Source organism: Apostichopus japonicus, chromosome 17 (genome assembly GCF_037975245.1).
Source record: "Apostichopus japonicus isolate 1M-3 chromosome 17, ASM3797524v1, whole genome shotgun sequence".
Lineage (NCBI taxonomy): Eukaryota > Metazoa > Echinodermata > Holothuroidea > Aspidochirotida > Stichopodidae > Apostichopus > Apostichopus japonicus.
Genome location: NC_092577.1, coordinates 29522800 through 29544485, shown reverse-complemented (window position 1 = coordinate 29544485; position 21686 = coordinate 29522800). Strand labels below are relative to the sequence as shown.

Here is a 21686-nt window from a genome sequence, read left to right as displayed (position 1 = left end):
AGACTTCAGTGTAAGTTACAGGTTAATAGCTCATTCCTCCGGTCTCAGAAACGCACCCCTAGGTAAATCTTTAAAGCGCCCTCATTCCGGAAGTAAACAACTTGAAACAAGTTTAAGATAATCACGTGATAGCACGCATCGAGTTACATCACGACACCAATTTGTGTCCCGAAAAACCATATCGTGTACACACAGGAGTCGAATATGCTAACCCCAAGCTAATCCTAGCTAACCCTAGGGGTTGGGGTTAAGTTTGAGTGGAAGCCATCTTGGATTGGTATGACCTTAGGTAAAAAAAAAACTTTTTGACCATTTTCGGTGGTCCGAATTATCATATCCAATAAAAAAAATGAATTTTTGATGAATTAAATTTTTGACCTCTGATTGACCTTTGACCCGATGACCTCATTGTCGATTTTTTTCACGTGAGTGTTCCTTATTACGTCACACGTCATCGCTGCTAGTTTCGTGAAAATAGGTCACTCTCACGATTTTTGACCTTTTTTGGAAGGAACGACATTTTAGACCTTTGACCCCCTATAACACATGAACCGGAAGTGATATATACTTGCCCTTTTCATATGTAAGTGCCCTATCAACCCTTAACATCCATAAGAAATTTGGAGATCAAAGGTCAAAGATTACGATTTTCGACCGTAACCTAGGGGTAGTCATTTTCCAAAATAAAGTAGTGAAGTATTACCCAAAGTTACTTGCATTTTTTGGCTGCGATAAATAGTCATGTGACCAAAACTGACCGGAAGTGTTGGTGGGTGTACCGTGACATCAGTTCAGCCCTTTGACCAAATATCGCACCCATGGAACCCCCACTGTTGGAGATAGACAAAAAAAAATGGACACTCGGGACCTGGAAATGGACATTCGGACTTAGGCACCCATTACATAACTTACAATATTATTTTGGTCACTTCCGGTCAACTTTTATATGATTTTTTTCAATTTGATACATTCCACGCGCCTAGCCCCCCTCCCCTTTATAATTTTTTTCAAATTTGGGGGGTAATTTTTTTTACCCCGTCCCGTGGGGGTCCCGTGAAGATCCCGTGGGGTCCGGTGGGGTTGGGACTGACGAAAAAAAAATAGTTGATGTTAGGACTTCAGGTCCCGACTGTCCACTTTTAGGTCCCGAGTGTGCGCAATATCTTAATTAGGGTTTGGCCCTTTGAGGAATGCGGGTCGTAACGTAATTCTTATTATTGTGCATTACCCCTTATACTGGGAAGGTATTTCTCGACGGCTAAGATACGATCAATTGAACATAACCATGAGGTACCCTCGCCTTATATCATTGGGGACGGTAACACTAAGGGAACCCGCTGTTTTATTTCTGCGTTCATCTGACGCACCGAAACATTTAATGGATGAACCAGGATTTTACTGATAGTTTTAAGTTTAACGTCAATATGAGGGCGCCATTGGGGTCAGAAATTTAGAGTTTCTGTAGAGAAACTCGACTGTAATTCAGAGCCGTAATTGTATACATGGCGTTTATCTGGTCATGGACTTAATTAATGGTGTATCGAATGTCGCGCGCGACGAACAGGTAAACCAAAATAGGTCCCTGCTCTGAACTGGCGGACGAGAAATTGAAGAAAAGTTTCATCGCATTCATAAGTCGTGTGGATTCGAATATCCTGTTATCATGATATTGGCGTTGGGAACTGGGAGTCTTTCCATTAATGCAGTCTCATTCTTAGCATCATTACTATACGAGCAGATAAAAGCTTTTGTAGAGCGCTTGATCAGCATGATCTGGTTACACCCCAAAATTCATTTTTAATGGTACACATGTGTTCCTTTCTATGATAAAAAGTATGGTCTTCTGGTTACCAAGGAAAAGTTGCCACAAGACCCACAAGACCACCTGAATGAATGTAGAGATTTCCAACATTGCTCTTCACCCTCGATCCTCACTCTTAGTTTTAAACATGATTTTAGCATCTTCTTTGATAATTTCTGGTATGCCTCCATAACCCTTTTTTTGTATATTCTATGTAGGAAATTTCTAGCAATTCTGTTATATATCTGGATAATAAGGACACAGAGGTTAATTTATAGTTAATATGTGTATTTCCTATCCACATACTCTCATATCAATATAACTGTATATGATCATGCAAAGAAAGTTAGGTGCAAAGTATGATATAGCACTGATGAAGACAATAATGAATACGATTCTGTCATTTGATGATAACCTCATATAAAAGAGCCAAAGGGCACTATGGTTCCTTGCTTGTAAGGAATATTTACAAGGGAGCAGCACTGTCCTAAATTGTTATGTGGTCCGATGTACACACACAATATTATTGCCAAAAATATCACAAATCATCCGTTGGTCCTTTTGAGAACCTGTTGAGGACCAGGTGACTGATATGAGCAAGAGTTGGCCTATTTTTTACAGGTCTCACAGAACACCCGAACCGAATTGTACAGTTGCTTATAATAGCGTTTTCGACTTGAATATATTGCGCATTTATATGCATCTGTGTTATAACATGATAACACGTGTTATGCTAGAGGCACATTTTATTGCGGCCTGTGTTAAAAAAAATATATATATATAAAATAATAAAAAAAATAAAAAATCAAGAAATATTTTATATTAGTCTATATAAAAATAAAAAAATAAAAAAAATAAAAATATATAATACCACTACGATGTACTGTATTGTATCTTTAACATATCTAGCTCTCGCATGCTCCCAAAACATAACACGTGTTAGTGTGTTATAACACCCTGGCATATAAATGCATAATATGCTACACGTTAAGAACAAATATAAGCTCACACCTTTTCGGCTTGGGTGCACAGAATCATCCTAACTGTACTTATTAAGAATTCTAACAAAACCAAAAGAAACCTTGATGTCTAATAACTTCGCACACAAAGGTTGCAGAGGAGTCAACTTATGGACAATTTAGATCGGAATATGGCCAAGAACATTCCATTAATCAACTAGAAAGAAACTAATACAGGTCACTGGAGGTCAACCTGAGGTAAAAGGTCACCCAAATGCAGGTAAATGTTTGGATTACAATAGCATAACTCCCAACCCTTGAGGGACATTTTGTTCTCAAATTATTGCAAAAATACTAGTTTGTGACCCCTAATTGACCTTTGATGACCTTGGATCACATAACCTTTATGTTTGGAAATGATCCCTTACCCTATTTACAACTAGTCCCAAAATATCAACTATGTTGGACCCTGTCAATGGGAGTTATTGCTTTTTTTAATATTTTGGTTTTTGGCCTCTAACTGACCTTTGGTGACGTTCACAGGCACCAAAAACAATAGGGCAAACCTTCTCACTATGGCGGATCTATATACCAAGTTTGAGTTAAGTCCAACTATCCCTTGTTGAGTTACAGTGTACCCAAGCAAGTGTCACAGGTGCACACAGACAGACACACACATGCCAACCTGACTATAAAGGTTCCTTTGCTAAAAAATTACTTGGATAAAATGTGTAAACCAACTAAAGTAATCACCACTGAATGTTTCTTCACACATTAACTATCAAACCTCATTTAAGTGCAACAAAATGTTGAAAATGTGAACAATTTACCTATGACATGGTCAGATGTCTCGTTGAATATAGAATACTCAAAATCATTCTTAAATAGCACATTAACTAGGTACAGCCAGAAATATAAATATATGGACGGAGTTCCAAACACGAAGAAAAAAATGAAAGAGATATGAATACGAAATGACTTTCTGGTGCTGTAGTATGCCTTATAAGTAATGAGATGACACTAGACAAGTGTCAGTATATTTGATATTGAACATGTATTCACCAACAAATCTAAAGGTTCACTTGCACTGAAAGCTTGTATCATCCAGAAAAGTGAATATACTATTTCCACACAATTGGACACCTTCCATCCAACTTAAAATATCTCATGGGTACAACCATGTTTAGACTGTTATCAGTCAATTTTATCGATTTGCCTCCCATGGTTTAAGGGGATTTCCTCCAATCCATACAAGCATTTTATATGTTATCTGTGCTGAAAGTTCTGTTGAATGGTTTCAAACATCAAAATCAAGTTTGATCCCACCGTACTCCTATAATTCCATTTCTGTAACTTTACTACAACTGTATATAGTACTATTGAAGGTAATGAAAGCAAAAACTTAAATGCTATGGTACCAATAGCCTTTCTTCTGGCTTATCATACTTTGTAAATATAGATATATATATATATAAAATAAATAATAATACAAATAATAATACCGTCTCTGAGGTTTCCTGTTTAGTAAAAAAACAAAATTCCTTCAGTCCAGTTAAAAAAAGAGGCGATTAAATCTCATATAACTTTGATTTTGGAGCTGTATCTACTCATATTTATGGCAAGAAGGCAATGAGGCAACTTGAAGGCAATGAGGCAAGAAGAATAAAAACGGTAAAATTACGATTAATAAAGTTACGATTTAACTATACATTTAATGCTCTCTCGGGCATTCCAGATCCTACGTAGCTGGGCTGTCCCATAGCATTGTGGCTTCTTAAACACAATTCCTTCTGGAAGCCCATCCATTTGTAAATTAAAAAGTGTTTTGTATGGCAGTTTCTTGCCAGGCTGCCCAACTGCTTCAGCTGCAAATGGAAGAGAGGTCACGATTAATATAACTTATGGAGTACAGTAGGGTTGAGCGATATTTTGTCATAAGAACTCATATCACAATATGATAAAAAGTGCTGGATATCCATTTATCACTACATCTAAAGAAAAAAAAAATTGTCAGAAATAAATATTTTGCTCAATAAGATATAGGATGTTGCTACCATTTGTATTTGTTTGATTTGCATTCTTTACTGATATAGATAAACCATTCTAATATTTCATGTTCAACTGACTGATATAGATAAACCATTCTAATATTTCATGTTCAACTGACAGACTGGTAGTGAGTGTTTGCAAGTCAGCAGAACATGTGGTCAAGTTTAGTGTTAGTGCCACTGAATGTGTAGACAAAGGTGGTATATAATGGAGTATCTAATAATTTAAGTATTATTTCAATGTGTGATTGAATTTGGAATTTTGATAAACTGAAGTGTCCCGTGCCCATAAATGAACTGTATATGGTCATACTTTTGCATACAGTGTGGCCAATGCAGAAGTTTGGTGTCTCAGAGCTCCCCTGCCTTTCAATGGCACAATTGTGTCACCACTTACTCTGGCAAATAGTTTCAGTAAGTTCAACTAACCATATTTGCTATTAAAGAGCTGCCGTATGTCATGGACAGTAATTGAAGTCTTTGCTGTTACCCGAGCATCCAATCCTGCCAAAACAATGATAGAAATTAGGTGTCATTCATTGCTACAATAGGCGACACAAATAGAGAAAAGGTGGGGTGTTGCATGCATAAAAAATATGGTCAATTGGTTTGCTGCATCAACCATACTTTTATTATGCCTATAGTAATAGACAGAACATTTCATATTTTCTGTTACATCAGCTGTGTTAACCTATGAAGATTTCTTAAATCTGTATTCCTGAACCCTGTAATCCAAAGATTATTGAACGCAGATGTTTAATGAGTCGATTCGTGTATTTTGCTGTGATCTGTTAATTGATTTGTTCTTCCTGGGCAATTGAAGGTACTAAGCTCACTGTTTATTGAATATACAGAAGTCAGACATTTACCTTTGCAGAACCCTTCGACGACAGCCTCATATTCATTTTCAATGAATATGTTGCCACTCTGTGTGCCTCCATATCTAGGGTCTCCACCTTGTGGAACCACAACAAAATAACCTGAAGTAGGTTGCAAGGACCGCATCTCATCCATCTGTAAAAAGACATACCAAACATCATCATGAAACATGGTGGTACAGCATATCCTGGCATGGTTTGAAAAGAAAATGTATCGAACTAAGAAAGGTGTGTTGAGGCTTTTAAAAGGCTTTCATAAATTGGTACTTATAGATTTGACAGTGTGAATGTCATTTTAACATACACACACAATACGGACTTCCAATTTCATTTACATGTTCAAAAGCCTTAAAGAGATGACAAGATCAACAGTGCATTTTGGTAAACGGCTTTGACAGCTCAACTAACACCTTTATAATATTCATAACTTTGAGGTTCTTATAGCAAGTGATAAATAACAACTATAATATCTGTCTTGACTTCCTTTCTCTCCCTTTTTACTCTATCAACTATTCGTATTGAACACTGTGCGCTCATCCATACCTCTGTCCATTATATACAATGTGCCACCATAGCTGCTTAATAAGTATTCTGCTTGTTAAGAAACTTTGCTACAGATCCTTCAGTGTTAGGACACCATGTCTGAGCATTGTCTATAACTGAACAGAGAACAAATTGATCTTCCAGCAAGATGAACCAATTAATAAATGAGGTTTTCACTGAAAATAAGTCAACTGTCAGATACCTCCACAAGAGTGTCATGAAGGACTTTGTGGTTTTCATACTGCTGGGTAATTGTAACATTGCCTTGTGTGAGGAATTGTGTGTACATGTTGCAAGTTTGAAGTAATGTTGTGCTTCTATCCAACTTATTTTGGGGTGAATATCAACTGTCCCTGGCTAAATGAAATATATGTACATGCTTCAGACTTGTTGGTGTGATCTTTAAATTATTCAAACTATGCATTGTTATTTTCACAGACTTACAACTTTTAGCATCTTCTTCACACACTTGTTCCATTTCCCTTGTCTCTGTTTGTGTGACAAAGTGTTTTTCTGGGCTGCTCTCCTCCTAAATTCTCTTCTGCATTCTGTTGTCAGTGCAGCCCAGCAACTGCCATACAAAACAAATTTCTGCTTGCTGGTTAGCAGCCTGACACCTTGATATGAGGAGATAAAAAGTTGAGAGCAATAATAACAACAATCATAGAAATACACAAACCCATCGCCTTTGTCACATACCACCTCTATCAAGATTTCATTGAAATGTCACTTTAGTTATATAGAGTTCATTGTGCAATATTGACCATCATTGCCATCACACCGAATTGCACTAAGTGAAATCAAATTAACAGCAACAAACGATGGCTCAGTAGGAACATTCTTTATATTGGAATGTACTGCAGATGCACAATTGAAGTAGTAGACATGTACAATACCTTCTTCAGAATTGAGTTCCTTGCAGAACAAGTTGTAACCGGTTGTTCTACTTGTTTGATTCATCTTGTTTTCCTGTGTGTTAATGCAAAAAAAAACAAAAAATTATTGACTTACACAGTAAAAGTATATTGAAAATATTACTCAGTCAGACTGCCAATAGTAGGTCCTAATATAAATATGTATAAATATATATATAAATATATATATATATATATATATATATATATATATATATATATATATATAAATATATAAATATATATATATATATATATATATATATATATATATATGTATATATATGTATATATATGTATATATATATATATATATATATATATATATATATATATATATATATATATATATACATACATATATATATATATATATATTTATATATATGCATATATTTATATTAGGACCTCCTATTGGCAGTCTATATATATATATATATATATATATATATATATATATATATATATATACATACATATATATATATATATATATTTATATATATGCATATATTTATATTAGGACCTCCTATTGGCAGTCTATATATATATATATATATATATATATATATATATATATATATATAGATATAGATATATATATATATATAGGGATGTGCCCAGGATTTCCTGAGTGCCAAGTATACCGGGGAAGGGGTCTAAGAGAAGCGGTGACATTTTACATACGTGGTGCCCTCCCGCTACAACTGCCAGCCAGACATTGACAAGGGCAAGTTGTATACAGAGCTAGTGTAGTGTGATACTGCATGCTGCAGATTAAAGCCACACCTACTTCATATATCCGCACCTGTGTTTATGTGAATTTGACAAATGGGGGGAAACGAGGATACATGTGGCCCAATTAATTTTGAATATAATGTTAGGAATGTCTGGATTTTAGATGATAATAGTGCTGGGCGGGAGTCACAATTTTTTTGACAGTGCTGGGTGGTAAGTTTTAGTGCTAGGCCGCCTAGTGACGCTCAGTGTGGGCACATCCCTGTATCACAAAGTTCAATTGTTCACTTGCTGCTGCAAGAGTGCTCAATACATAAGAGTAGAGCAAATATAAAATAAGAAAATATACCTATACGTTAATTTACAGCATGTTGTCAATTAACGTATAGGTATAGCCTTCAAACTGTCAAATTTATCAACAAAATAAATTCATTCCACAAATTATGACCTAGTATTTTTCTGGAATGCTTTGTCTCGCTATGAATGTATAGTTTTTTCCTAATTTGATGAAACTGTGAAGTTCTTTAATTTTTGGTCAGTCATTAACAAAGTCACTGCTGTACATTGAATTATATTGTGCAGTGTAGTATTGTACAAAATAATGTGAACAGAGGTTTTCCTAGAATTCACGGTTCTGCAGTAATTCTGCAAAAAGAGGAACTTATTATGAATTATTTTGGTCCAAATATTATTGAGAAATTCTAGGGATGCTCAAATTGTTCTTAGACTATTCGTTGCCACTTTAAAATCAGAAAATGTGGGTGTGTCGCATAATGTCCTACGCCATATAACATGCAATAAAGCAGGTAATTATTTATTACCAATGCACCCCATGAGGCTACGCTATAGCCTATGCCAATAGCTTACAAGTAGTTTAAATTGGTGACAGCAACCTATAACCATTGTCTACACAGTTGGAAATAGGCTTACTTTCAGCCACATGCAGGCCCTAGCTATGAGCCAGAAAATCAGTCAATTGGCAACTTACTGGATGTGGTGTTTACAAAATTCTGTATCCTACATTTCATTTAATTTAGCGGAATTTTTATCAGTTGAGGCAAAATCAATCATTTAGCCACCCTAACACTCGGTAACACTAACACTAGGAAGCATACACTAAGTAAAGTGATAGGCCTAGGCTATATAGGCCCTAGTAGTAGTACTACTACTAGTGCTTAAATATTACCAAGAAGGCTATAGTGTACAGTAGAACCAATTTAGGCCTAGGCCTAGGGTCAATACAAAATGTTGCATTCTTTTATCAACAATTTTCAGTAGCCTGGCTTTGCATGTATGCCATGAAATTGTACGAATTTGGACCTAACTTAAGACAGTAAGTGTATAACTCAAACATACCCCTGGATTCTTCGGTGAAACTAATTCGTTGAAATTAATTTGTTGTTTTTTTGCCAAATATTTCTCCTTTTTTATTCAATTATTCGGCTGAATCTCATTTAAATGTTCCCGCTGTTTACAATGCATCGGCTATACCGTCGGCTGCATCGACTATGGTCGTTTCACAGTAGTTACAGCTTGTACGCATGACCACAGGTACGTCATATATTTGGTCCCTTCTCAGAAGGTAAAACTATATTTTCAATGCGGTTCGTAGCGATGTTCCAGCATACCTTTTCTGTCGCACTACTGCGTTATTGTAATGGACGAACTTAGTGAAAGATCAGCTGATGTTATGAATATTCATATTGTGACACTTGATGACACACAGAACAGTTACGATCGCCTATCCAATCTGCAGGCTATTAAATTGTAAGGCGTTGAACGTTACAGATCATGTACATAAAACCGGCATGCTGAACGCGTTTACATATTACAGCCTTGGACCTACACACGTACTTTTCACTTTCAACATAACACTGACACCCTTAGCACGGAATTCCAAGGTTTGCGAGGGATTCATTGGAACAGTTGCTGTAAATTTAAAAAGGAACAACGAAAACAAGTAGTATAATGATTTTAAGGTTACCTCATTCCATATTCCTCATTTCTGTGACTCTCTTATTATTTGGCTTTCACAAGGTAAGCTCTCACCAGTAATTCTAACTCTAAGTCTAACCTTGGCCTACAGTAAACTTAGGCCTAGGCTATGCTTGTCCTGGCCTAACTTGCCTTAGCCCTTAGCCGTTGCAAGGACCAGGCTAGGCTAAGTGTCTTTTAGTAACTTAGTTGACTGCCTTTAACGTACAGTAAACACATAGGCTATTCCTAACGTAGCTCTTTGCTTGGTCTCCGTAGCCACCTACGCCACGTTTGTTGCAACGTATTTTTATATGAGAAGTCGGAGAATACCCTGCAACTCGCACACACAGGGCTTTTTGAGAATGACAATAGCCTACATTGTTTCTGTAAATAAGGACTTCCGGTCATAACCTGTGACTTTTTGTGAGATTCAAGATTGCGAGGTATGCAATTAAGCAGAAACAGATAAGGCTAGTTGCTACAAGGGTTGTACAATTCGATAGACCAGTCTGCATTTTGCACAAGTATGTATGAACAATCGTTTAAGAATATGTCTGAAGTTTGCCCCTGCGACGAAATTTTGAATATTATCAATTTCATTAATCACTCACGTTTCACATTAACCTTCACATAAGAGAAGATCTACGGTAGGAGGTACAGTATCTTGAGGTTTATCACTCGTAATCTTATTCTAAAAAAAATCTGAAATTTGGTAATTTTATGTGGACCAAAGGAGAACCTGCATTAGTAGTAATTTAAGCCTTCTAATTTAATAATTTAGTAATTTCAGAAAGGTGAAATCTTATTTGAATGTCTTTCGCTATCAAAATGTGCACGCTAGTGATACTGTAACATGATGTACAGCCTAGCCCATAGGCCTGTAGTGATTAACTAGCAAAAACTGTAGTGCAGAGGCCACATTGTACTAACTGTACAGGCAGCCAAGATACATTACAGTGCAAACGTGTACATACTGTCAATGTACAAAGATGCTTTGAAGCCACCAGTTCCAGCAGGAAATGAAATGAGTAATATTTACACAAGATCCCTTGCATGTAAGAGTTTTAGTATCCAGTGTTTTTTTTAACTTTAGATCTGTCTGAAATTTATGCAGAAAAGTATCTTATCATTGGAATTGAGAGTCGACAACAAACTAAACCAAACAAAGAACAAAACATGCTGATTCAAGGAAATTGTAAGCATTATGCATAAAATGTGAGAATTTGTGGAGTTGCAATGCCAAATAAAAAAAATGGTTATGAAAAAATAGTGTTATGAAATTTTACCAGGCCTGAAATTTCATAATTTTAGCCAATATGCCACAAAAAAAGAAACAAAATAAGGCAAAGCTTAAAAAGTCTACTAACTATAATGAAGTTCTACTAGCATTTCCCTGAACTACAACATGCACCCATTGCTGGACATACAGGCTTTATGGGGTCAGCCATATGCTGCTGATAAATATGTTACGTACAGAAATCACACAGATTCTTTGACTGACGATTGTTAACCAACTCATCGTGCAATTACTGTATGATCTTACTATATATTGGCAGGAAATGGCCAAACGGCAGAATCTACTCGCATTTAACCAGTAAAATAATAGCCAAAATTTTGATGCCTGGATAACTACATTAGCATACTGTACTTGTACTTTGCCGATTACAAAGTGTTTTGACCTGATACAGTACTTCTGCAAAAGTTAAAAATCTTTATCTATTTTGTTTCTTGTCAAAAGTTCGATCAAAGAGTTCACAACTAGTGAGCATAATCTCTAGAGATCTCTGACAACATTGCCTGTAGTTTCTACCCGCTATTGTATTTGCATTTGAGTTAAAGCTCTTTGTCTCTGATATGGTTCTGTTAATTGGATTCTAATCATTATCATTTATGAACTGTCATCAGTAAGGTGAACAAACTATTCACAGTTTCCCAAAGTGCCGATTTAACATTGTGATTAACCAAGATCGTAAACTTTGTAACTTTGTCTTTGTTTCATAATGTATGCATGTAAAATTCCCTAACCAGAAAATGGCCTCTTAAGAATACCCCCCAAAGAAAATCCAAAACCATAATCAAAGACAATAAATACATTTTGTCTTTGAGTGATTGTGAAGTGAAAATGTAAGTCAGGGGATTATTTATCTAGTATTGCACATCAAAATCTCAAAGTGCAACGTGGGCAAATTGCTATAAAAGTGCAGAGATGCAAAGCAGTGTTTGAATACAGGAACCACAGTATCGTAATATAAGAAATGAAGTTTAGAGCCTTCAAAACTGCTACGCAAATTTGGGATACCAAAATTAATCCAGGGCTGTTTCATAGTCAAACAAACAGAGTGCTTTGTAAAACCCTTTGCATCGTTGCAAGAACTTTAAACCTTGAATTACTCACCTTTGAAGTTTAATGCTTCTGTGTACTATTGTTTACTGCTTGTTGTTTACTGCTTCTGTTGTCCTTTAATTAATGCTTGTAAAGTTGTTAATGTGTTAAGAATCAAAATGAGCGACTGTTGGACTTGGTTAATGACAGTATGTCAAGATGTGTCTCTTGAAGGAGAAAAGATTCAACATTGATGAGCAGTGTCACAGGCATTTACCTTTTCTAAAAGATTGAATCATCCAACTCCTTTAGGATTCAAGCTTTTTTTATTTTGCATTAATACCACAAGAATGGATTATGTGAGTCCCATGACCACAATATCATTTGATGAATCAATGAGCATTCCATGTTGTTAAACATTGCACTGTTTTGGTTGGTGATGCATAAATTTAAGAAGTGTAACTCAGTGATTTCTCTCACTTGTTGTGGTTAATTTTTTCAGGACTTTGAAGGGAGAAATCTTCATATTTTGTACAGACACACTCTTAACACAATATCAGCAGTGCCTCATTATTATACTGTATCCCGTCAAACAAACTTAAATGGAATTAGGTTGTCGGTTGTTTGAATGTCACCAAATTTTCTCTGACACCCTAGGGCTACCGTTGGTCACAAACTAGCATAGACTGTTAATTAGTTTTGAAGTAAATCTCGTAAAACTTGAAGCTCTACGCTAATAACCCGAGCAATCTAATTACAAGAACATTCTTCTCTTTTCTGTAGTTAAGCTTAAATAGTTTACTTCGTGACATGCATGCCATAGTGCCAGGATTTATTTGTGACTTTTAAACGGACGTTTTTGTCTTTTATAGTGGGGAAAAGAAGGAAAACTTTTTTGAGCAGTAATAAATGTTTCTATCCCCTAATTCATTGAAGCAAAATTCAATCTAGTATATATATACCATACCACCGTAAAAACTCAAGTCGCCCCTTGAATGCAACTAGCTAAATTTCATATCTTCTATGTTCAACAACAAGGCAGCCACCAATTTTGATTCAGTTAAATTATGTAAATTTTGGCAAATTGGACATTCATAACAGTGAGTTGTGTATACCTAGATGTAAGTCTGTTACTTGTATTCAACTTTTTGCGCACATCCAATCGAGCCACTTCAACCTCCATGCTCTATATTGTGTGTGGAGCTTACCAAAATCTTGTGGAATCGTAATCAACAAGTCAGCATCGGTTTTCTTTGGTTGGGATGCCAAAGTCGTGCGATAAAGTTTTGAAAATCGCACAATACACATTTGAAAGATTTGACAATGAAACAGTAAATATAATATATCATCCCAAAAATGTTTGAAATAGAGAATTTTCTGAATTATTGAAGTTGGCAACTTCCAAATCTGAAATTGAGGTTTGGCTTTGTCTTTTGAATTGACATTCCTGCATTCCTACTTGCAACTGTGAGAAGGAACAGTGGTTTCACATGTGTATGGCCTTACTGTACACACACACAGATTTATTTACAATACAGTACCACAGTACAAAGATCTCTGGCTGACACAGTTCTGCTGTGGTGTATACTCTAGGGTAATACAGGAAAGCATTAAACTTTTCTACCACTAAAAATCTAGTTTGGATATATACTATGTACACTACAGTAGGTATCAGTTGGTGCTTTGCCAATGAAAATGTTTTTGACCTTTGCACTCTGAGGGGGAAAGAAATCAGCAGTCTGTCATTGAATCGTAACCTTCTCAATAATTGGCAGATTCTCTAGTAATATACTGACTGGGTTTATGGTCGCTATATGTTTCATTCTCATTTCATTTCACTATTAAAATATATGTAGCTTCTCTCTAGAATTTGGAATCTGTCTTCTTACCCTCAATTCTTCTTTTTTTTTCTTCTTTTTTTAATACAAAGACTAAGCACTGTTTTTTTTTATCCAGTTTGTGTTTGCTTTTAATAGCACAAAAAAAGGACAACTTTTCTTACCTACCGTATCCTCCTCATTTGCTAAGAATGGCAGATTTCTGGTCACAATCTGGTTGTTCTGGACTAAGTTTGCCCAGACTGTACAAATTTATGAAGATTCTTCTGCCTCCCCCCCTCCCCCCACTACCACCACAGTCATACAGTATATGATTCCAGGTGAAAATTTATCACTTGGACAATTTTTGTGGGTGGGGAGGGGGGGAATTTCTTTAATTGAATACACAAGAAACAGGTTTGCCCAAGAAATTTAAACAAGTTTCATCATTATTTGCAATGAAGTTTGATATCTAGGTCAAGCTAATTAGACTGCCTGTTATGAGTTATAATGAAAGTTTTAGTAATTGTAGTAACATGGAAAAACCAACCCAGATACGGGAGAGAAAAAAGGCTGATTTTAAGAAACTGACGATTCCTGATCAAGTCTATGCTGCACAAGTTTACATGAATATATTGATTTTCATCCCATTGTACTGTATAACTATAATAATTAATATCATTCTCATCCAGTCGCAGGCTAGCCCCGATAATCGAAATTACAAAGATGGCTTCTGTATGACGTACGGTAGGTGTGGGACGGACACTCAGACGGGAAAGCCCATCCCTTGCTACTACAACGGACCTGCCTTCCCGCTCACGGACAAAGGGGGCCTTAAAATCTTAGCAGAGCTGTGTCCGTGGATGGTCGCCGAGAAGGGCGAGACCACCTACACCTGCTGCGATCAAGCTGGTCTGAACACGCTGCTGAACAATGTCCAACCCGCACAACAGACGTTGGACAGATGCCCGTCCTGCTATCGAAACTTTCTGAACCTTCTCTGCTCGACCACGTGCAGCCCCAACCAGAGCGTATTCATGAACGTCACCGAGACGGCCCCGTACACACCGGCGGCCGATGCCGCCGTCGGCGAACCTTTTCAAGGTAACCTGTCGGTGATCGCCGTGGATGTCTACGTGGAGGGCGCCTTCGCCAACGGCATGTACAACGCGTGCAAGAACGTCAACTTCCCCAGCACCAACCAGAAGGTCATGTCACTCTACTGCGGCAGTTACGGGGCCGCTCACTGTTCGGCTCAGAGGTGGCTGGACTTCATAGGCAGCAAGAGCAACGGACAGACGCCGTTCGCCTTCAACTATCACCTGCGTAACGACTCCACCCCAGAGCCGCTGGTGTTTGTACCTTTGAATCTCACCGTACACCCCTGCAACGAAGGTGTGGGGAACACCTCCACCCCCTGCAGCTGTCAAGATTGTCCCAAAGCCTGCCCTCCGGTGATCCCGCCTCCTACACCTCCGGCGCCTTGCATCATCTGGTTCGTAGACTGTTTCACCTTCTACATCTTCGTCAGCTGGGTGGTCTTCGTCCTCATCTTCACTCTGCTGGACGTCCTGCATTCGCTGCTCTCGTCGAATCCCGGCCACGAGAAAGGGAAATTCAACGTCGGCTGTCAAGAGGCCATCGGAGAATTCATCGACAGAAGCTTGAGAAATATGTTCCACCGGCTCGGTCTGTTCGTCGCCACGAATCCTTTCCCAGTCATCTTCGTGAGCATCGTGGCGGTGATCGGAATGGCGTGTGGCATGTTCATGTTAACGGTGAGTAGTCCACACTAGTACTAAGCATTGACAGTTTAACACAAGTCTAGAATACATTAATGACGCTCATTACAGTACGTCAGTTTTCTTCCTAACTCATATGCCAGCTAATCAAAAATAGTTATATGTAGAGCATAGGACCAGAGTGTGACCAGATCTACCCTGTAGTCAAGTCTACACCCATGACGACCCATCCCCCTCAGACAAATGGTCGTATCTAAATGTCTACTAAAAGTTTGAGGTCGTGAAGAAATGAGTTCCTCAAATAGAATTTTTGGGTGGTGTGGGGTCTCTCTTAAAAATGTTCCCATTAGGGAACAATAATTGAGAAGAAGTTAATTTGTCTTGAGTCTTCCCATTCCTTGTTGAGTGTTTGTGTGCAAGAGAAATCTATGTGGTGACCGAGTGTGTGTGACACATTGATAACATAAAAAATAGTGTATGTTGCTTGAACTGGATATATGTGGATCCACCATAGGGAGTGCAAGAACCCCCATATTGTTGTTGTTGTGGGCATGTACAGTATAAATTATATAATTGTTGTATACACTGTATGATAATTATGTGTATTTGTGTATAATTGCATAATATTTGTAAGTGTATATATAGAAGTATATATATAAGTGTATATATGAATTAAGTGTAATTGTGTATAATTTGAGAATGTCAGAGGCTAAAAACTTCTAAAAAGAAATTTAAAAAAAAGGGAAGCTTGGATCAACTTCATACTTGTTATATGTTTATGTATCTAGCCAACTGAGTGAGCACTTACACCAGTCGAATAAAGACAAAGCTTAGATGAAATGAAGGGCTAAAGGTCATTTAAAGGTGTAAAAAGGTCAAAGTGTGCATGCACTTTTACATATAGTGTTGTCATACAAACCTAAGTCTGTCATCTTGATTTCTCCCTTTTTTTGGGAAAGATTCATATACGACTTTTGATATTTAAAATCCTCATATTTTTTTTCCCGATTGTCTCTATAGGTCATTACGGATCCGGTCGAACTGTGGTCACCTCCAGAAAGTGAAGCCCGCCTCCACAAGGAGTATTTTGATGGGAAATTTGGACCGTTCTATCGTACAGAGCAGCTGATCATTACAGCCCCACATACTGACTTCTCCATATATCAACAGTACCCCTACCATAACAATATTACCTTTGGACCTGTGTTGAACATTAGCATCCTACATCAGGTATATATTAAAGACAGCATCAGTACTAGCATTCTGTTCTAGCATGAAATGTTTGTATTTATGTTGTACTCTATTATTAATTAGATTATTCCATTAAATTACTGCTTGTATGCATATGTGTGAATATTCATGCCTACCTAAAGAATCCCAGGTAGGTTCCAGTAAGAATTCCCTAAATCTCTTAACCTCTTAACCCCTCCCACCTCCCACCCTCCCTTTCTAGTTTTCAACCCTTTTCTTTTCCCTCCACTTTGAAATGAATGCAGGACATATGGGAAATGCCAGTCATTCGTCCGAAAAGAGGTTCTGCATGTATCGAGTAGTGGTTCATTTGTGGGGACATATGTTCAAATAGGGTATATACATACACAAAGTTCCCTATAAATAGAAATGTATGGTTTTCTACAGAGTTGGCACTGGATCATATGGGGATGTCAATGTGGCACCCATGGGTCAATTCAGGGGGGGGGCATGTTAAACTTTTTAAGGCCAGTGTTCTTGTATTTTCACGTAGTGGTAGATCAACATACAGTAGGGGTAAATCATTTCCAAGGTACTGTAGGTGGATACGTAGGTCAAATAAATAAAAGTTATAGGTGGTTTTGTGGAAGAAAACGGTCGATAATAACTATGCCGATGAATTTCACAAAATTAACAAACACTCCGCTATTTCTTGTTTAACTCTCTTTCTCTTTTATCTCTCTTCTCTAGGTCCTAGACTTGCAGAACGCAATCGCAAACTTGTCCGTCTTCTACCAACCGGAAAACAGGAACATCTCCCTGCAGGATATCTGCTATGCTCCTCTCTCCCCAGACAACAAGAACTGCACCATTGTCAGCGTTCTCAACTATTACCAAAACGACCATGATATGTTGGACAAAATTGCCAAGGATAAATTCTTCAAGGCTTCTGATTTCCACGACCATTTTCTGTCCTGTACAGCGTGAGTATGCCAAAATATCTTTGATATGTCTTCATTTTTTTGTTGTGTGTAAAAAGTGAGTGGGCCTGACGTTTCAATCCTAGTAGGATCTCTTCTTCAGAGGCTGAATGACAAGTAACAGAAAATACCAGGGACAAAATACTAGCACAGAATACAGATATGTTAATGAGCAGGGTGAATGTTATAGGGAATAATGGTAATAGGATTAGTAGACAAAGGATGGAGAGAAGAAAGAAACCATTAGGGTGGGGGGGGGGGAAAGAGGGAAGGCAAGAGATTTTTTTTTGTTTACAAAGAATGCTTTGCAGTCGACGACCACCGCGTGGAGACTGTGGGATGAGACCCAAAAAAAGTGATTGATCTATTTGTTCTTTTTGTTTTTTTCCCCATTTTTATCGTCAAATCCATGATGCTAGCTAGTCGTCATTGCATTCTGAGTGTTGGGTCTGAGGCGGTGTCGGGGGGGGTTCTGGTGGGTTATGGCAAGGACAAGACGGGGCCCAGATGGCAAATAGAGAGACGAAACAATAAATGATCAATTCATCATACAGCCAGTGACATTGTTCAAGATTGGTTTTCCTTTGCGGGGAGGGGGGGGGGGGGGTGATGTCTTGGCGTAATGAATAGCTTTTATTTTTAATTACAGGTCAAAGAAAGTGACCTTTGTACTACCAGAAAGTTGTACATGATATTGACTTTTCCCTTTGCTTTTAGCCGTTTGTGCATACATATCCTTATCCCATACATGTACCCTGATATTCCTTGTTTTGTGGTTTGTTTTGTGGTTTTGTAGAGGTCAGGTTATGTATACGGTTAAATTTTGGTCAACCTCCTTTTCATTGGAACCGGTCACAAGTCAATTAGTCACTCTGGTCTTTGCCTTGTTTGAAAAAAATTGAAGCAGAATATATACAATTGACTCCTTTTCATGCATGCAATTAGTCTCTTTACAATATAACTTTAATATTTACAAAGAATGGTTTAGCTGAACATTCCTTAAAATGTCTACAAAGAACAAGGATGTGCATTGTTTATTGCTTGTTTGGGCTGTTAAAGCTCAGATTGATTCAGTTAAATATGGCTTTATAATGACAAAACAGGTTCCTGTATGATCCATTGATCTGTCTGCATAGTTGTTAGTCAAAGAAGCGAAATTCTCAAAACTTCTAGGTCTTTGATTGTTCTGGAAAGAGTTCTGCATTGATATAAAAATATTTTTAAAGCTTGCATACTAAAAAGCTTGATCACTTCTTCATTGAATGGAATAAAAAATTAAAAAATTGGATGAAAATTTTGGTAGTTTCGTTTATCAAAATTAGTTTGGGTGTATGGCAATTAAGTGTTCATTGGATTGCAAAACACAGTCGTTGAGAGCACATGATGATATAGGAGCAAACACGGAAATGTCAAAAGTCATGAAAGTTTAATATGTTTCTCAAGTAAACACACACATCGTGGAACAGAAGACAGGTTTCACCAACCATAGCCCTAATTTATCCTAAACCAATCAATCTGTCTGTACTTTGAAGATTGCATATAAAAAAGATTCAGATGTTCACTTCCTGTGGCAAAAGTGCTCAATACATAAAAGTAGAGCAATACATAATATAGTCTACTTATTTGGTAACTTACAGCATGTTGAAACTCGAGTAACAACATGCTGTAAGTTACCCTATAGGTAGACTATATAGATAGATAGATATATATATATATATATATATATATATATATATATATAGATATATATATATAAGTAGGTTTAAGCTCACAACTGTGTGTTAAATGGATAAAGCAGTTGCTCGAAGGATTTGTCTTTATACTGGACCCTGCAATGGGTTGCTCTCTTTTTACCAGCATAGAAATAACAAGAACTTTGGTTACAAGCCTTACACACATACATACATCCATGCACACACTTACCCACAGACACCAATAATATACACACCCATACATACACATATAAATAATGTAGGAACTACACACACATACAGTACTGTAGGTACATGCATACTTCCAGATTTAACTATGTACACACATGTATACATGTCACGTTCGTTCTGTGGGAAAGGGAAGTCTCAACAGCTGAAATCCTAGAATCACCTCATAATATCCTCCTCAGGGTGGTTTTTATGTTTACACTATACAGATAAACATGTAAACCAGCTAGACTTCCACCCTTAGACTTTGGTTCTAAGGGTAATTGTGGCTGTCACTTGGACTGTACTTCTCCCTCTTCGGAGAAAGTCTGGATATGACGTATATCAGATTCTTTGTACCAGGAAGGAAGCACTCCCCCAACTACTACTACCACTACTTCTATTAACTGAAAGGTCACAGAGAAAGTCATCTTGTCTTTCGATAGGATTAAGGAGCTATCGTATGTTTGTAGTTCAAAGATAGTCTATGAAAGTGAAATCCAAAGTCAGTGCTTGTAGTCTGGTATGAACACTAATGTCCTCGTTCAGTCTCCAATGGTGCCATTGTCTGGTGTTGCCTTTAATGGTCCACTGTGTGTTGAACTGTGGCATGACAGCAACTGTAAGACTGTGGTACAGTCAGGGCTCCCATTGCAGACTGAGGCAGGGTGAACTCAAAAAGTATAATTTAGTTCTCCTTAGAGCTTGAACATCTAGGTGCCCTCATCTGAAGCAACCAAAAAAAAGTTTGGACCCTTTTGGGAGCAATCTCAAAACAGGTCTGAAAGTCTGGAGAGCTCTACTTTGTAAAACTGTCAAATTTCCACCGACATTAACAATCGAATCTGCTTTGAGAAATCGACAAATACTGATCTGTGACGTTGTATGACAATGCAAAACTTGTTACTTTTTTTCCCCAATGAAATATGATTTGTGACACACAATTGCAGTGTTGAGTGTTTGGATTTTAAACGACACTGATCAAGCTGTATTAAATAGCTATAGTGGTATAGTGTCTAGTGTTAAGGAAAAACTTTTCCTCAGACCTGTGGTGTTATGGTGACACATTTTAAATCAGATGATTGCTGAATTTTGTCAGATGAAGCACAATTATATAGAGTGAACTGCTGGTTTTGGGTTGCAGTGCTGATAAAGACTTCCCTGCTTGAAAATATCCAAAAGGAACAGCTGAGGATTTCCATTAAGCTCATATTTATCCTGGTCAAGAATTTAAATATTGTTTTTGTTTAGGGATAGTCTGGTACAAAATTTTAATTATTGTTTTTGTTTAGGGATATTCTGGCAGACAACAATGATTAATATTATTGTGTATGTATTTGAAAATTCTAGAAGTATTACTCACCGGATTCTATGATACAGTCATATTACCAAATATTTGCTTTTCATATGCCTCTTAACCATTCACTTCACTTGATCAAAGGTCAAATCTCTTCGCCAAATTTATAACCTAACGGTTTCACGTGAATAGCTTCGTCACAGACGCCCAGTACTATATAAATTATTAATACAACAGTATGAAAAGGGAATGTAAATGTATACGTTAATTTTTAAAATGGTTATTGTTAAGGAAGTAAGTTTTCTAGTATCTCTGTTAGTGTTTATATATATAGCCAAGTGTTCAGTATAAAGGGGGTTGCCCTTTCTCGTTGCATAATAGCATTTATAACCAAATATGTCGCTGGTTGCTAACGTCAGCAGTGTTTGTATCACGCTGTGATCGTACGTCACAGTGAAGTTCAAAGGAACCGATACTAAGTTGGCTGAAAATCAACTTGGATCTGTACTGTGGATCGAGTGCTGTTACAAATGATGTAGAAGAGAGGGGGCATAATTGG

The 21686-nt window shown here is 37.2% G+C and overlaps 2 protein-coding genes across 2 annotated transcripts in view; one reads left to right on the top strand and one right to left on the bottom strand.

Moving 5' to 3' along the window:
* Positions 1–2134: 2134 nt before the first annotated feature.
* Positions 2135–9552, bottom strand: LOC139954626 (uncharacterized). Its single transcript, XM_071954524.1, has 6 exons — positions 9238–9552; positions 7126–7198; positions 6674–6846; positions 5678–5822; positions 5238–5312; positions 2135–4625 (listed from the first exon to the last, which is right to left on the bottom strand). Exons 2-6 carry the CDS (start codon positions 7187–7189, stop codon positions 4453–4455), a joined length of 630 nt encoding a protein of 209 aa, XP_071810625.1. The 5' UTR covers positions 7190–7198; positions 9238–9552; the 3' UTR covers positions 2135–4452.
* An 86-nt stretch (positions 9553–9638) lies between these two features.
* LOC139954939 (NPC intracellular cholesterol transporter 1-like) overlaps positions 9639–21686 on the top strand; it is a 32693-nt gene continuing 20645 nt past the window's right edge. The window contains exons 1-4 of the mRNA XM_071954958.1: positions 9639–9918; positions 14691–15776; positions 16761–16970; positions 17682–17914. Of these exons, the coding sequence (XP_071811059.1) occupies positions 9850–9918; positions 14691–15776; positions 16761–16970; positions 17682–17914 (1598 nt within the window). The 5' untranslated portion in view covers positions 9639–9849. The remainder of the gene's footprint in view (positions 9919–14690; positions 15777–16760; positions 16971–17681; positions 17915–21686) is intronic.

What these genes read in the sequence shown, in the direction of transcription:
- LOC139954626 (XM_071954524.1), bottom strand. Translation starts at nt 7,189, where the DNA reads ATGAATCAAACAAGTAGAACAACCGGTTACAACTTGTTCTGCAAGGAA. An exon ending in GGAACTCAATTCTGAAGAAG is followed by an intron (nt 6,847 to 7,125) that starts GTATTGTACATG and finishes CCTCATATCAAG; the next exon opens with GTGTCAGGCTGCTAACCAGC. An exon ending in GCTCTTTAATAGCAAATATG is followed by an intron (nt 4,626 to 5,237) that starts GTTAGTTGAACT and finishes TTCCATTTGCAG; the next exon opens with CTGAAGCAGTTGGGCAGCCT.